The sequence below is a fragment of the Tursiops truncatus genome, chromosome 3 (assembly GCF_011762595.2).
Source record: "Tursiops truncatus isolate mTurTru1 chromosome 3, mTurTru1.mat.Y, whole genome shotgun sequence".
Lineage (NCBI taxonomy): Eukaryota > Metazoa > Chordata > Mammalia > Artiodactyla > Delphinidae > Tursiops > Tursiops truncatus.
Window position 1 is genome coordinate 123,551,471 of NC_047036.1, and position 13,060 is coordinate 123,564,530.

At 38.9% G+C, this 13,060-nt stretch overlaps 1 protein-coding gene across 1 annotated transcript in view; it reads right to left on the reverse strand.

Moving 5' to 3' along the window:
* JAKMIP2 (janus kinase and microtubule interacting protein 2) overlaps positions 1–13,060 on the reverse strand; it is a 172,559-nt gene that overhangs the window by 12,108 nt on the left and 147,391 nt on the right. Inside the window, exons 19-20 of the mRNA XM_019924657.3 lie at positions 12,833–13,036; positions 7,577–7,642 (exon numbers count right to left, since the gene is read on the reverse strand). Coding sequence (XP_019780216.1) covers positions 7,577–7,642; positions 12,833–13,036 — 270 coding nt within the window. The remainder of the gene's footprint in view (positions 1–7,576; positions 7,643–12,832; positions 13,037–13,060) is intronic.

Here is a 13,060-nt window from a genome sequence, read left to right on the forward strand (position 1 = left end):
ATGTAATAAGAAATAAACATTCGTATATTTTAATGGAGAATTTGTAACTAATCAGCTGTGGCTGTTTTTATAATACAGCATTTATTGTTAAGTTTTTTTGGGATCAGAACAACAACGCAATATTATGTGCCTTTTAACATGGTTTATGTTACTAGACAGGAAGCGAAAATATTGAGCTATCAAGTTCAAAAATTCATGGTTGACACCAGAGAAGTATCATTAAAAATGAACTAGAATATGTGGATGAAGAATCACGCTCACCTGTTCTCTGTCTGGTCTTCCCAACTTCAAAATGAACAAAGCTGGTTCTGTTTTGTTCTTCACTAATCCATCCCTCCTCAGAAGAGGAGGATTTTCAATGGTCATTGTAACCTGGATGTAACAACTAACCTGGTGATAGCTATTTCTGCAGTCCTCTCATTTTCTTGTTTCCTTTGCCTTCCTGTGTAAGTGTCTAACATGGAAGAATTAGTGGTACACTATTTATTAGAATAAAAATGCAGAATACTTGGAGGAAAGAAATACATGAAGGAGATTAAGAGGTACAAACTTCCAGTTGCAACATAAACGAGCCTTGGGTATGAAATGTACAATGTGGGGAATATAGTCAATAAGTTGTAGTATCTTTGTATGGCAGCTTGTAACTAGACTTATTGTGATGGTCATTTTGAAATGTACAGAAATATCGAATCACTATGTTGTGTAACAGGAACTAACATAATGTTATAGGTCAATTATACTTCAAAAACAAGCAAAGAAACTCATAGAAAAAGGGATCAGATTTGTGATTAGTAGGGGCGAAGGGTAGGGGGAAGAGGTACTGGATGCACAATCAAAAGGTACAAACTTCCAGTTATAAGATAAATAAGTTCTAGGGATATTATGTACAACATGATAAATATAATTAATGTGATTGTATATTATATATAAAAGTTGTTGAGAGTAAATTCTAAGAGTTCTCATCACAAGAAAAAAATTTTTTTCTATTTCTTTAATTCTGTAGATGCTCACTAAATTTACTGTGATAATCATTTCACGATGTATGTAAGTCACATCATTCTGCTGTGTACCTTCAACTTATACAGTGTTGTATGTCAATAATATCACAATAAAACTGGAAGGAAAAAAATGAATGCATGAGCAGATGGTATCTCCTGAAACTACGTGGGGTTCCCCTACTTAAGGTAAAAGTCCCACGATGACGCATGAACGGAGTTATTTAGTCAGCAACCACTGAAAGCAGTAAGGAGTCAGGAGCCTTCAGCAGCTTCTAGTTCATCACTGACAAGAATGACTTAGGTAATTGCTACAAGGAAAGAAGCATAAGTCATTTCATTTTAAGGAGGCTATCTTTATATACAATTTAAGTTAGTCTTAGGTTTAGAGCAGAATATAAATCTTTAATTTAATAGGAAAAATATTTTTGTGGTTATTTGCAGCATGCTCTTACTACCCGCCAATAAGAAAGCACTTTTCTTCCTTACTTCCTCCTACCTCTCTCTTGCCTGCTTTGGACATATAAGTAGCATTAATCACTTTCCAGTAACGTTTTATTCCCTTGTATTATTGAAATCCAGATTATTCTCGGAAAAGAAGAGATGAAAAGGTAACTACTCCTTTTGGTTTAGGTAGTAAACTACTCGGCAGTACTTAGAGGTTTTATTTTCAAACTTGTATATTTGCAAACTCAGTAAATGTGACAGCCAACTTTTTTTTTCTTTTTTATAATAGCTAAGAGTTGCTGATTACTGAACCATGTGCCAGTCAATGTGGCAAATCCTTTATATGTATAATCTTATTTAATTCTTTCAACATAATGCCATGCTGGAGTTAATATAATTATAACCATTTTATGGAATAGGAAACCTAATCTTGGTCTAAACCTACCATGACATAGCTAGTATATGGCAGGATTCAAACTTAACACTAGAGTTAACTTCAAAGCTGTACACTCTACTCAGCCTTTTTCCTCTACATATTTTTACTACCCAGATTCACTGCCACATTAATTTGCTATATTATTATTATTAATTATAATTGCATTTTTTCATTTGACCATTCCTAAGTGTCAACCACGCACGCCTCTGGAGGAAAAGCAAATCAAATTTTGTATATCCCTCGAGGAGTTACAAACAATTGGAAAAGGTATGGAGATGAGCACATTGCAATTTCAAAACCCAAGAGCTATGTAGTAGTACACAGATTGTAGACAGGACCCCTGTGATTGCTGATATATATGAATGTAAATAATGCTCAAAATGTGAGAGAAAGGCCCTCTTTCATCTGTGAGGCAGAATGGTGTTAAAAGTGGACTCTGGCGTGAGCCTGTCTGGGTACAAACCCTAGTCCTGCCCACTGTAGCTATATGGTCTTGGGAGAATCACATGCTGTAGTTTCTCCAACTTTTAAAAAAAGAAATAAAAGCAACACCTACTTTCTAGGGGGTTTTGTGAGGATTAATGTATCTATTGCTTAGAACAGCACCTAGCATGTAATTGTTAGTCATTATTGATATTAATGTTCAAGCCTACTCATTTCCTAGCTAGTATTTATGTATAAGTTTGATTTTTCTTCCCTACGCTACCATGTAGTACTTGTGTCTCAATGAACTTTATTTGCCTCATTGATTGATTGATTGATTGACTGCTATTTGGGGGATGGGAGGGCTGTTTGTTTTCTCATGCTCTGGCCATTTTGATCCTTTCCTAGAGAATCTCACCTATTTCTCTTTAGATATTCTCATTCAGTTTAAGAAACTAAGTCCTCTTCTTTATGTGCTGCAAGGTTACCACCCTTCTTGTCAGACAGAGGATAATTTTCAGTCTGAAAAGAAAATCTTTTGGAGGAAGGAATAAAGCCAGGGAGTTGGGTATATGAGGATACAACTTTCTGGGGATATCTGCTTCACTCTTTCCTTGTATCAGGTCATGTTAAAGTACTTTTGCTTTTCTGTTTCACATCCAGGTAACAGAGTTGATACCCACAGAGAGAGAAAGTGTCTCTCTTCCATTTTTCAACTTGTTATAGAAAATGTTAAGTAACGTGAGGTCCACGAAAGATCCCTGCATAATATAACTTAATAGGATAATCAAGGTGGACACACACCATGGTAAACAGATTTAGAATAGCAGCTAGCCCTTGTTTATTTTTAAATAATGGTGTTAAGGTTTGTGGTTTCTGTACCTGGGCAGACATCAGAATCACCTGGTATGCTTGTTAAAAATATAGATCAATCTTTACTCTCCACCTCTCTCACCCTCTGTCTCATCCCCACGTCTAGTAATCTGCTTCATTAAATCGGAGGTAAGGCTTTGGAATCTGTATTTTTAATAGCATTGGGAATCACTGTCTAAGATGATTTATACTTGTATTCATAAGAAATTGACTTGATAATATAATAATAGTGAGTCTTCATTTTTTTCTAAATTGACATTGAAAACTATCTTATTTTAAAACAAGATCCAATTTCCCTAAACAGTCTTTTTTCCTGAGTCCTGATGAAGAGGGACTGGGAGAAAGGGTTAAAAAAATCAGTCATTTTTAACTTGTTAGATTTACAGAAGCAGAATTTTCAACCTGGAAGAGAGACTAAAAACATACTCATTTTTTTTTACTTTGCAGATACAGAAATGACTCTTTCAGTGTAATGAGGGGCTACAATGAGAATTCACAGATCCACAGACATGATGACTTCCCAAAGCAAGACAGTTAGCTAGAAAAAAGTTCTTGATTTCCATCATGCTTCATGGTCGCTTCATTTCTTTAATAATCACCCAAATGGATTGGATCTATTTCTCAGTTTATGGCATTTAAATACCCAGTGTATTTTTTTAAAAAAAACATGGGCATAGTAACTATATGCAGCATCCTTCTTATCAAATACCTCTTAGAAGCACATTTTGAGAATTAAATGGAATCTTACCTGTAAGAGGCACCTTGACATCAAGGCCATAGAATAAAGGCAAGAGAGAAGAACAAGAATAGAAACAGAAACTGCAGAAGAAAAAGAAGAAGATTATGTAAATCTGAATTTCTGTACTGCCATTCAGGTCGTACAAAACCTCAGCTTTTCCACTTTGCTCAAATCTGACCATTTCTCATATATACACCAAACACCTTTTATTTCAAAAAACCATACCTTTTATTTATCCACTGGTAAAGCAATGCAATGAATAACTGGTGTTCAACTAACATCGACTGATACATTTTAGAACTCTGAGAGGGTCTTAACAGGTCATCGGCCTAAGCTCCTAATTTTATAAGTAAGAAAAATAAGCACAGAGCAGTTAATCAATAGTCTAATTGCCTATAATCTGATGGTATAGTGAAGCCTAGAGGTTAGACCTTCCAAGTCCTACTCTATTACATGTTATTGTCTCTATTTTTAATGTGTGAGAGGGTAATTTAAAAAATTAAAAATGATCAAAGTGTACACAATCACTCAATGCTATCGTTATTTGATTAACGTGTTAGGTTTTAGGACTAAGGTATTAATCTGTAGGGTAAACATATGATCACTTATCCACAGTGGGGCACTCCTCAGAGGGAAATGGAATTGTATTAGTAATTACGTCAGGGCAACAGGTATAACCTGGGTCTGTCCTGGTTGAGTGAGGATATGTGGTCCTCCTACTGGTATGAACTATGTTTATTCATCAGAGGTAACTACACACAGTGAATGGATGCTGCCGTTCCAGGCTGTCATGCTTCTGAGATAGATTTCTCCTTATTTGACTCATAGAAGTTAAATGGAGTCCGACATTTCTCTCTTCACCAAGAACCTTCACCAGAGAAGCAGATACTTGGATGGAAAACATGCTTGTGTAGCACTGGTAGAAAACCAACTGTATACAAACTATAAAATGTCATAGGTCAGATCCGTTTTTTCGAATACTGATTTCCTCGGTGATTTACAGAGTCATGAAGTCTTTTGCCTTGTTATCACACTTCAGGAGCCTTCTGTTGGTCATGACATTTTTGAATAGGGTCCTGTATGGCAGTCTCATATTGGGCATATTATTTGCACATTTCCTTTAATGCCATACTTATAAGGCTCTTGCTTCCCTGTGGCAAAATTGCATGAACAAGTTATAGACATGGTGTGAAGAGCCATGTATTAGTGACTGGTCTAGTACTATGAAAAGCAGAAACTCTGTCCTTTTTTTTTTTTCCATTCCTTGAAGATGGATAGTAATAGGATGGCACATGGAACAGGAGTGGATGGAGGAGAGGAATGGAAGGCTTCCACTATTCCCATGAGAAGGTCAGGTGTCAGAGCTACCTCTCTGGGCATGAGGGGACGCCCATCACTTGATTTACAATGAGAGTCTAAATTCCATGCTATGTGGTAGGCAGGCTGTGGCACTTAGGGTCGGATACTGACCTCTGGTCTTGATTTGCCATAGACTGGTTATATGATTTGGGGAAAGTTGTTTAATGTCTCTGAGCCTTTGTTTTATTATCTGTATAAAAGGGGAACATAATATCTGTGGTACGTTTCTCAGGATAATTAATTATAATATTATTATTTATTATAATAATAATTATAATGGATGATGCTAATTCATCATCAAATGAGATGATGAATGTGGAAGTGCCTTGGATGGTGAAGAGCGGCACGTGGGAAGCAATTTTGCTATGTTTGTTTTTACCACCTGATTTATACTCACTGTGTGCATGGGAATTAGGAACAAAGAAGGAATACTGTATGTACCCTGAGAAGGTGTTCAAGTACTCCAGGGGAAAGAATGAAGACTATCCCTGACATAAGTGATCTTTAGCCTTTTCACTATGCTTGTGGATGAGTAGAATTGAGGTCAAGTGAATAGAAGGTACTTTATAAACCTCATCTGTCATTCTAACCTCTAATCAAAAACCAACTGGATTGTTTTTGAAGTGGCTTAGTTTAGTACTACATATGGAATATGCTGCTTTGATAGCTAAATAATCGTCATTTTCTGTTAAGTACATTAACCTATTATCATAAATATTTAGGAAGCTCAGGCCTGTAAAATGAAAAGTTCACATTTAATTTGGCTAGGGTGGTGACCTGACTAGATGTTAGAAAATTCCTTTATTTGTTTGTTTTTCCTCAGTTAAGTGGGGACTGAACTGAACGAAGTTTCTGGGGAAGAGCTGGCAGCTTCCTCCTTGAGCCACCCCAGGACTGTTTACAAATTAGCAGAGAGACTGACTAGGACCAAGGGTAGCCATTTAAATACGTGGAAAATGGAAGATAGCAGGTGTGTCCTTTGACAGCCAGGGAAACTGTGGACAACCCCTGCTTTCTATGGGTCTTTCTGCCAAACACTGGGAAATTAGATGCAGCTTTTCGTTTACTACACTCTTACCCTGAAGAACTAAATAGCACAGTTTGGAAAAGAGGCAAATTCAAATTTAAAATTTTGTATAAGATATGTAACTTTACATTTGGAAATTTTAAAAAATATACTTTAATTTGACTTATACTTTTTTAGTATTTCCTAATTTTCATGTAAGTGACCTCATTTTTTTCCTCATGGAACCCATGAGAGGAGGTGAGGGTGAGTGTTACCATCCCTATTGAATAGACATGGCTTAGACACAGTGGGTAAAGTCACTTACCCAAGCTCAAATAAGTACATGAAGACCCAGACTACATAAGAATCTAGGTGGCTGATTGTTTGGCTACTGGACCCTACCAGTGGCCTTTGAGCTCACATAAGGGCAACGATAAAAGCCATTTGGAATGAACCAAATTCTAATCACTATCTCAGAAATGGCAGGTGGTTTGCTATTTGCTTCTTGGGTGACCATGAGATACTGCAAAACAACCATGCTTTTTCGCAACACAGGGATTCAGGCTGCTACTTCCAGTCAATGAGACTGGAACTCCATAGAACACCTCTTGCCATCCCTGCTGTGTTCCTTGGCAGGGCGCCCCTGGCATCGTAGGCAGGATAATTCTTTGTTATGCAAGACTGTTGAACTCACTGCAGCTAAGGAGCATCCCTGCGCTAGCCCTCTCCCTTCTCCCAGAACACACACATTTCCAAATGCCCTCTTTACCTCACCCCCACCCCTGCCAAAAGTGTTGGCTGACTTGGAAGAAGCAGTTCCTCTCTCAGACCACTGGGGAAGTGACATGAGGGCATAGTTTTCATGTGTCAATCTAAATTTCTGAATGTATTATTGAGGTGAAATTGCAGCACAAGGAGGAAGGGCTTTTTATGAATAATGGGAAAGACTTTTTTAAAAAGGGACTAAAAGGATTTTTAAAAGGAAGAGGAACGTAGAGTAACAAAACTCAGAAGAAACTTTTGGCAAAGAAGTGAAGATGGGACAGGGAAAACTGAGGAAAGAAAACACTGATAGAAAAGGACAGGAATCAACACAAAAGGCAAAAATGTAACTGAAGGCAGAAGCTTTGCTAGAATCCTGGTGCCTGACTACAGGCAGAGTTTACGTTTGCTGTAACTATACCTGCCTACACAAGATACACAATAGCTGAGAAGAAAGAAAACACGGTGAGTGAAAACAATATTATTGTCTGATCTAAAAAATAAAGATTGAAATACATATTGAACTTCACATGTACCTTTTCTTCTAAGTCCTTTATCTGTCTTTTCTGGATGTCTGTTTTATCTTCTAAGTCACGAATTCTCTGAAAAAGAAAGGGATGGGAAAAAGAAGCTTTTCAGTCTGTTAAGTTAAACAAGAAGATCATTCACCAACCTAAAACACAGAACTTTCTATAAAAACATAACATCTGGAAATGTCACATATACGTTTTTCTATACCCAGTGGGTTATTGCATGTTTCAAAAATTACCTGTACTCACAGTGAAAATCATTTTCACTGATTATATTTTAAAAATATTTGCCATCCCTTTCTCTTCTGGGTCAATCTATCCCTGAAGACCCCTTCCCTGTGAGAGAGGCATGATTCTCACCCCACTGTCCTTGGGCTTGGTCAGGAGACCTGTTTTGGCCAGTGGAACGTGAGTGGGAGTGAGATGTGGGAAAGCCACATCCTTGTAGAGACAGCTGTATGTCCCAGAACTAGAGAGCAAGAAACAAATTTTGTTGTAAACCATTTGATTAAGGTTTTTGGTTGTTTATTACCTCATTAAAAAATGGCTAAAACTGGCTCACACAAATGCAACTATCCCAACAGTTTCTGTTCTACCTTTTTTTTTTTTCCAACCTTATTTCAAATCTGTTTCAGGGTGGAATTTCCTCACGAAACAGGACTGACCAATTTTCACAAAACAAGGTAGCGATTCCACTTCAAAAAAATTCAAAAGAAGGAACTGATAAACTAGGGGAAAAAAAAACCCAAACATAACAAGAATAACACAAGTAATCCTGAAGACAAAAAAGTTCCAGAACTGTCTTTGAAATTACCTGTAAACTATAACAAAATTCCAGTAATTTAAATAGCACAGATTTGAAATTGACATTACATAGACTAATTTATAAGTGAAAAGAGTCTTCAAATTTCCTTCTGGCAATCTAAAGGCCTTGTATGTTCATGGTACAGGGTTACACAGGGCAAGCTTGTAATTTAATGCCTCTTTTGGGAATAATTAGAAAATGGAGAACTGGAGTTTAAGAAGAAAACAGTGGAAGCTAAACAACGTGATAATATAGAAGGAGAGGTTTTACAATGCAATGTGGGGAGACAAAAGGGAAGCTAGAACAAAGAACAGTTGAACTTGGAAATCATATCTTCCTCTCTCTAAAGTGGTTCTCAACTGGGGGTGATTTTGCACCCCAGATGACATCTGGCAGTGTCTGGACATTTAAAAAAGTGAGTTAGTTTATTTTAAAGTGTAATATTCAGTGGTTTTAGTATATTCACAAAGTTGTGCAACCATCACCACTATCTAATTTCTGGACAGTTTTGAATCACATGTGATCACTGGTCACAACTGGGGGAAGGGGTGCAACTAGCACCTAAGGGGTAGAGGCCAAAAATGCTGCTAAACACCTGCAGTACACAGATCAGTCTCCACCCCCCACCCCCCCCCCCATAAAGAATCATCAGGCCCAAAATGTCAGTAATGCAGAGACTGGGAAATCCACAGATCAGTCTCCACCCCCCCATAAAGAATCATCAGGCCCAAAATGTCAGTAGTGCAGAGACTGGGAAATCCTGCTTTAAAGGAAAGAGGGTGAGGTCTGTGCAGGAGAGGAGGGTGTGTTTTGTCAGAAGGACCATGAAATTATGTGACAATGAATGCTGATGTGTGTGACAGTGAATGATAAATGTGTGTGATGTGTGTGCTTGTATTTCCATAGTGCGGCTTATGCTCCAAAGCTACACAGTGAAAGGATAAATTTGCTAGCTGTTTCTACCTTGAGTGTGCAAGAACTTCCTTCTTATGTCTGCTGGATGTAGAGGCAAGCACTACAAAATCATGAGATTACTACGGCATCTATGCAGCCACCAAGCCTGTGCTTGTTGGGCACCTTCTCACATGTTCAGGACTGTGCTGGATGTGATGGAGAATACAGGCAAGGCATCAATTAGTTCCTGATCTCAAAGAACTATCACATCCAGATGGGGAGAAAAAATGTAAAACACAGGGACAAACAGATTAAGCAGAAAAAGTAAACAATGGCGAAGCTATGCACAACCTCATCGCCAACCTCTAATACCCAGTACAGTGTTTAGCACAAAACAGCTGCGTATACATATTTATTCAATGAGTTAGGTAAGCTCCACTGTGTGCTGCGGGCTTTATGTCTTTTTCCGTCCCATCTGCTTGCCAGCCTGCCATCCAGTCTCACAGTAAACTCTATGGAGTCCAAAATAGATCCCTTTTCTACGACTTTTGGTCTCTACTGCTACTAAGTACACCAAGTCCCCCATCATGACTGTGTGAGAGGTTACTGCCGGCTCTTCCTGCTTCTAATCTTCTAATCTTGTGCATCCTACATCCACCTATAGCAGCCAGTGTGAACTCTTAGAGTGTGAAATGATCACGGCAGTCCTTGAGTTTTAAGGGGGCGAGGAAGAGGGAGAGGGACAGTTAGCCAAGTTGCTCTCAGAATAAAACGCAAACTCCTTCAAGGCCCAGCATGACCTTGGCCTGTCTCACCTCTCCAGATTCATCTCATAACCACCTTCCCTTGGCTCCATGTGCCCCTGCCATACTGGCCTTCTCTCTGCTCTTTAAATATTCCAAACATTCCCATGATAGAGACTTAGCCCCTGCTGACCCTAACTTCTGGGACACCTCGCCAAAATCTTTGCGTGGCTGATTTCTTGGGATTTCGACATTTTCAGAGAGGCCTGCTCTGATCAGCCAGTCTAGAGTGGCTAATCCTACTCCCAAACTCACTCTCATTCTCTCCCTCTCCCTCCCTCCCTCCCTCTCTCTCTCTCTCTCACACACACATGCACACATCTTCAGAGCACTTATTGCCACTCTCTGAAATTGCCCTGGCTATTGCTCATTTGCGCTGTTGCTTTTTCCCTCTTCATCGGTAGGATACATGAGAACAATGACCTTTATGTCTTTCTCCACCATCACATTCCCAGCACCCAGCACAAGCAGGCCCTCAATAAATGGTTCTGAATGAGTGTATGAAAAGGGTATGGAATGTCGATTTTTTCAGTAGTATGTAGTTCATTGTGTTCATCAGGGAGAGCATTCTGAAGAGCTGGATCTAAACTGAAAAATGGGAAGATTTGGATAAGTGCAGCAGACTCTGAAAGACATTTTGGGGTGAGCAATCAGGAAAACAAAGGCTTGGAGGTGGGAAATCATGGCCTAAGGGGTACGGGAAGAGTTCTGCATGAACAGAGAGAAAGGTAAGCTATGAAGATTGTCTCAAATCTGGGTTTTAGGGGAGGAGTAGCCAGCTACTGAAGGACCTGGAGATAGCACGACTAGACTCAACCGGAAATTGGGGTCATGGAGGCTTTTGAGAAAGAATATGACATCAGAAAAGGGGAGAAGGACAGGGGAGACCCCAGGGTTTTCAGCTTGAGTGCTTTGACATATGGTAGCTCTACTAACCAAGACAGGCAGATGGGGAGAGAAGGGAGAAATAAGGATAAGAATGTGTGTTTAGGTATGTTTCATTTGAGTTCACTCTAAAACATTCAAACAGAAATGTCTAATGAGTGGTTAGTGATATGCTCTAGAATTTAGACTGCATTATAAACTTATATATGACAAATCCTGGCCAATGCTTTCTGGAATAATTCTCTCAAATCAAAGCTACTGATTGAAAGGAAAGTAAGAAATAACTGGAAAGGCATATTCTAATGAATATCTGGTTGGGAGACAGAAAATGTCAATGAAACTCTCTGAGGCTTAGAAATATAATGTACTTAACAGTTCAGACTGGGTAACTTAAAACAAAACAAACAGGACCATCTCTTTTGGGAGTGAAGTACCTTAGCTGACTGAAGAGACACAAAAGCATTGACAAGGCTTTAATCATAAAAAAATTTAGATAACTACTTGTCCATCTTAAAAATAAACACTTCTGCGGTTCTATGACACACCTCCTTCTTTGCTGAAATTAATTAAATGCTATTGCAGCCTGAGAAATTTATGCAGAGGACATGTTCATTCCCTTATAGAAGGGAAGAATGCCTGCATTAATGCAATGATACCGCACAGTCTATTATTGAAAGCTTTAAAACTCTCTTCAGAGTCAAAATCCAAACCTTTATGATGGAATCTCAAGAACCAGTGAAACAAACATGCATGTGTTTATCATCTCTGGGACAAAATGGCTTCAGAGTTCCCTGTTAACTTGGGTAATTTGTTAGCCTGTAAAGATCCACAAAAAATCACCCCTGTTCCTTTTCTACTCACCTTGATCTCTAATGACCACGTGATTCTTACCTCCCGTAGAGCCCATCTGGATTTCGTACCAGTTGCTCATTTCAGCTTATGAGTACCGAATACCCTAGCTTGGAACTTTCAATTCTGGAATTATTTCAGAATCTGCTTTTTGACCAGGACCCTAGTCTTTGCCTGTCAATCTGTGACATGAAAAAATAGTTGGAATTAAGAATTTTGGCTATAAGTTAATATTGGGTGTTTATTTTGAGCCTTGCCGGTCTAGATAAATCATATAAATTATAGATGATTCAAGCTGTAGAAGACAGCACAGTGCCATGTTTATGTGCACTGGCCTTGGAGTCAGGCCGATCTGGGGTGTAATTCTGGCTCTGTTGCTTACTATCTGTCATCTTGGGCCAATCACCTAAGCACTCTTTTCTTCAGTATCATGATCTCTTAAGCTGGGATAATGAGAATACTTACAGTAGTGGGCTATTGCCAAGATTAAATGAAACAATAGAAGTAGAGCCCTTAGTTTAGCTCCTGACCTATAGCACAGGCCAGTAAGTAAGAGGCAGCTTCCATGCCTTGTTGCTGTTGCTGTTTATTCTGGGAATAAAGAGAAAGGTCCTTGTTCCCTTTTACCCTCTTCGGATTATTTGATCAGGCTAGGTTATGGACTGGGATGAGTAACAGCGGGGAAGCATTATCTGTGTCCTGGACTGAGTCCCAGAGAGTCCCTTCCCAGCATAAGGGACATAATCAGGCTCCATGAGATTCAAGGGGTGTTTCATGACAAAGTAGTCGCAAAAACAGTAGCATGACACAGTGCTTCTGAAGTGCCAATTCTCTTCAGATTAATTCATTATAAAACCATGGTCCTGTTTCTGAGTGTAGGTGGAAAACAACAGTTACTTATTTTACTCTTTGAAAATAGCTTCTAGCTCCCAGGCTTCTCCATACTTATAGTCAACACTATGTACTGAGCACTTGGTCCCATTTTCTTAGTACCACCCAACACAGATGTAGTGACTACATCCTCACCTGATGGGCTTGCTGTAAGAGCTCCATTCTCTCCTGTAGAATCTGACAGTCGTACTCTCTGCTCTTCCTCAGCATCTGCCGCCGTAACTTTTCCACTGCTGTCCTCAGCTCCTCTTGCTGTTTTTCAGTTAATAATTCACCAAACTTGATAACAGTTTCTTGCTGCAGAGCATTGTACAAAGTCGCTTCTAGTTCCTGGATTCTCTGGCAAATAGAATTAGAAAACCT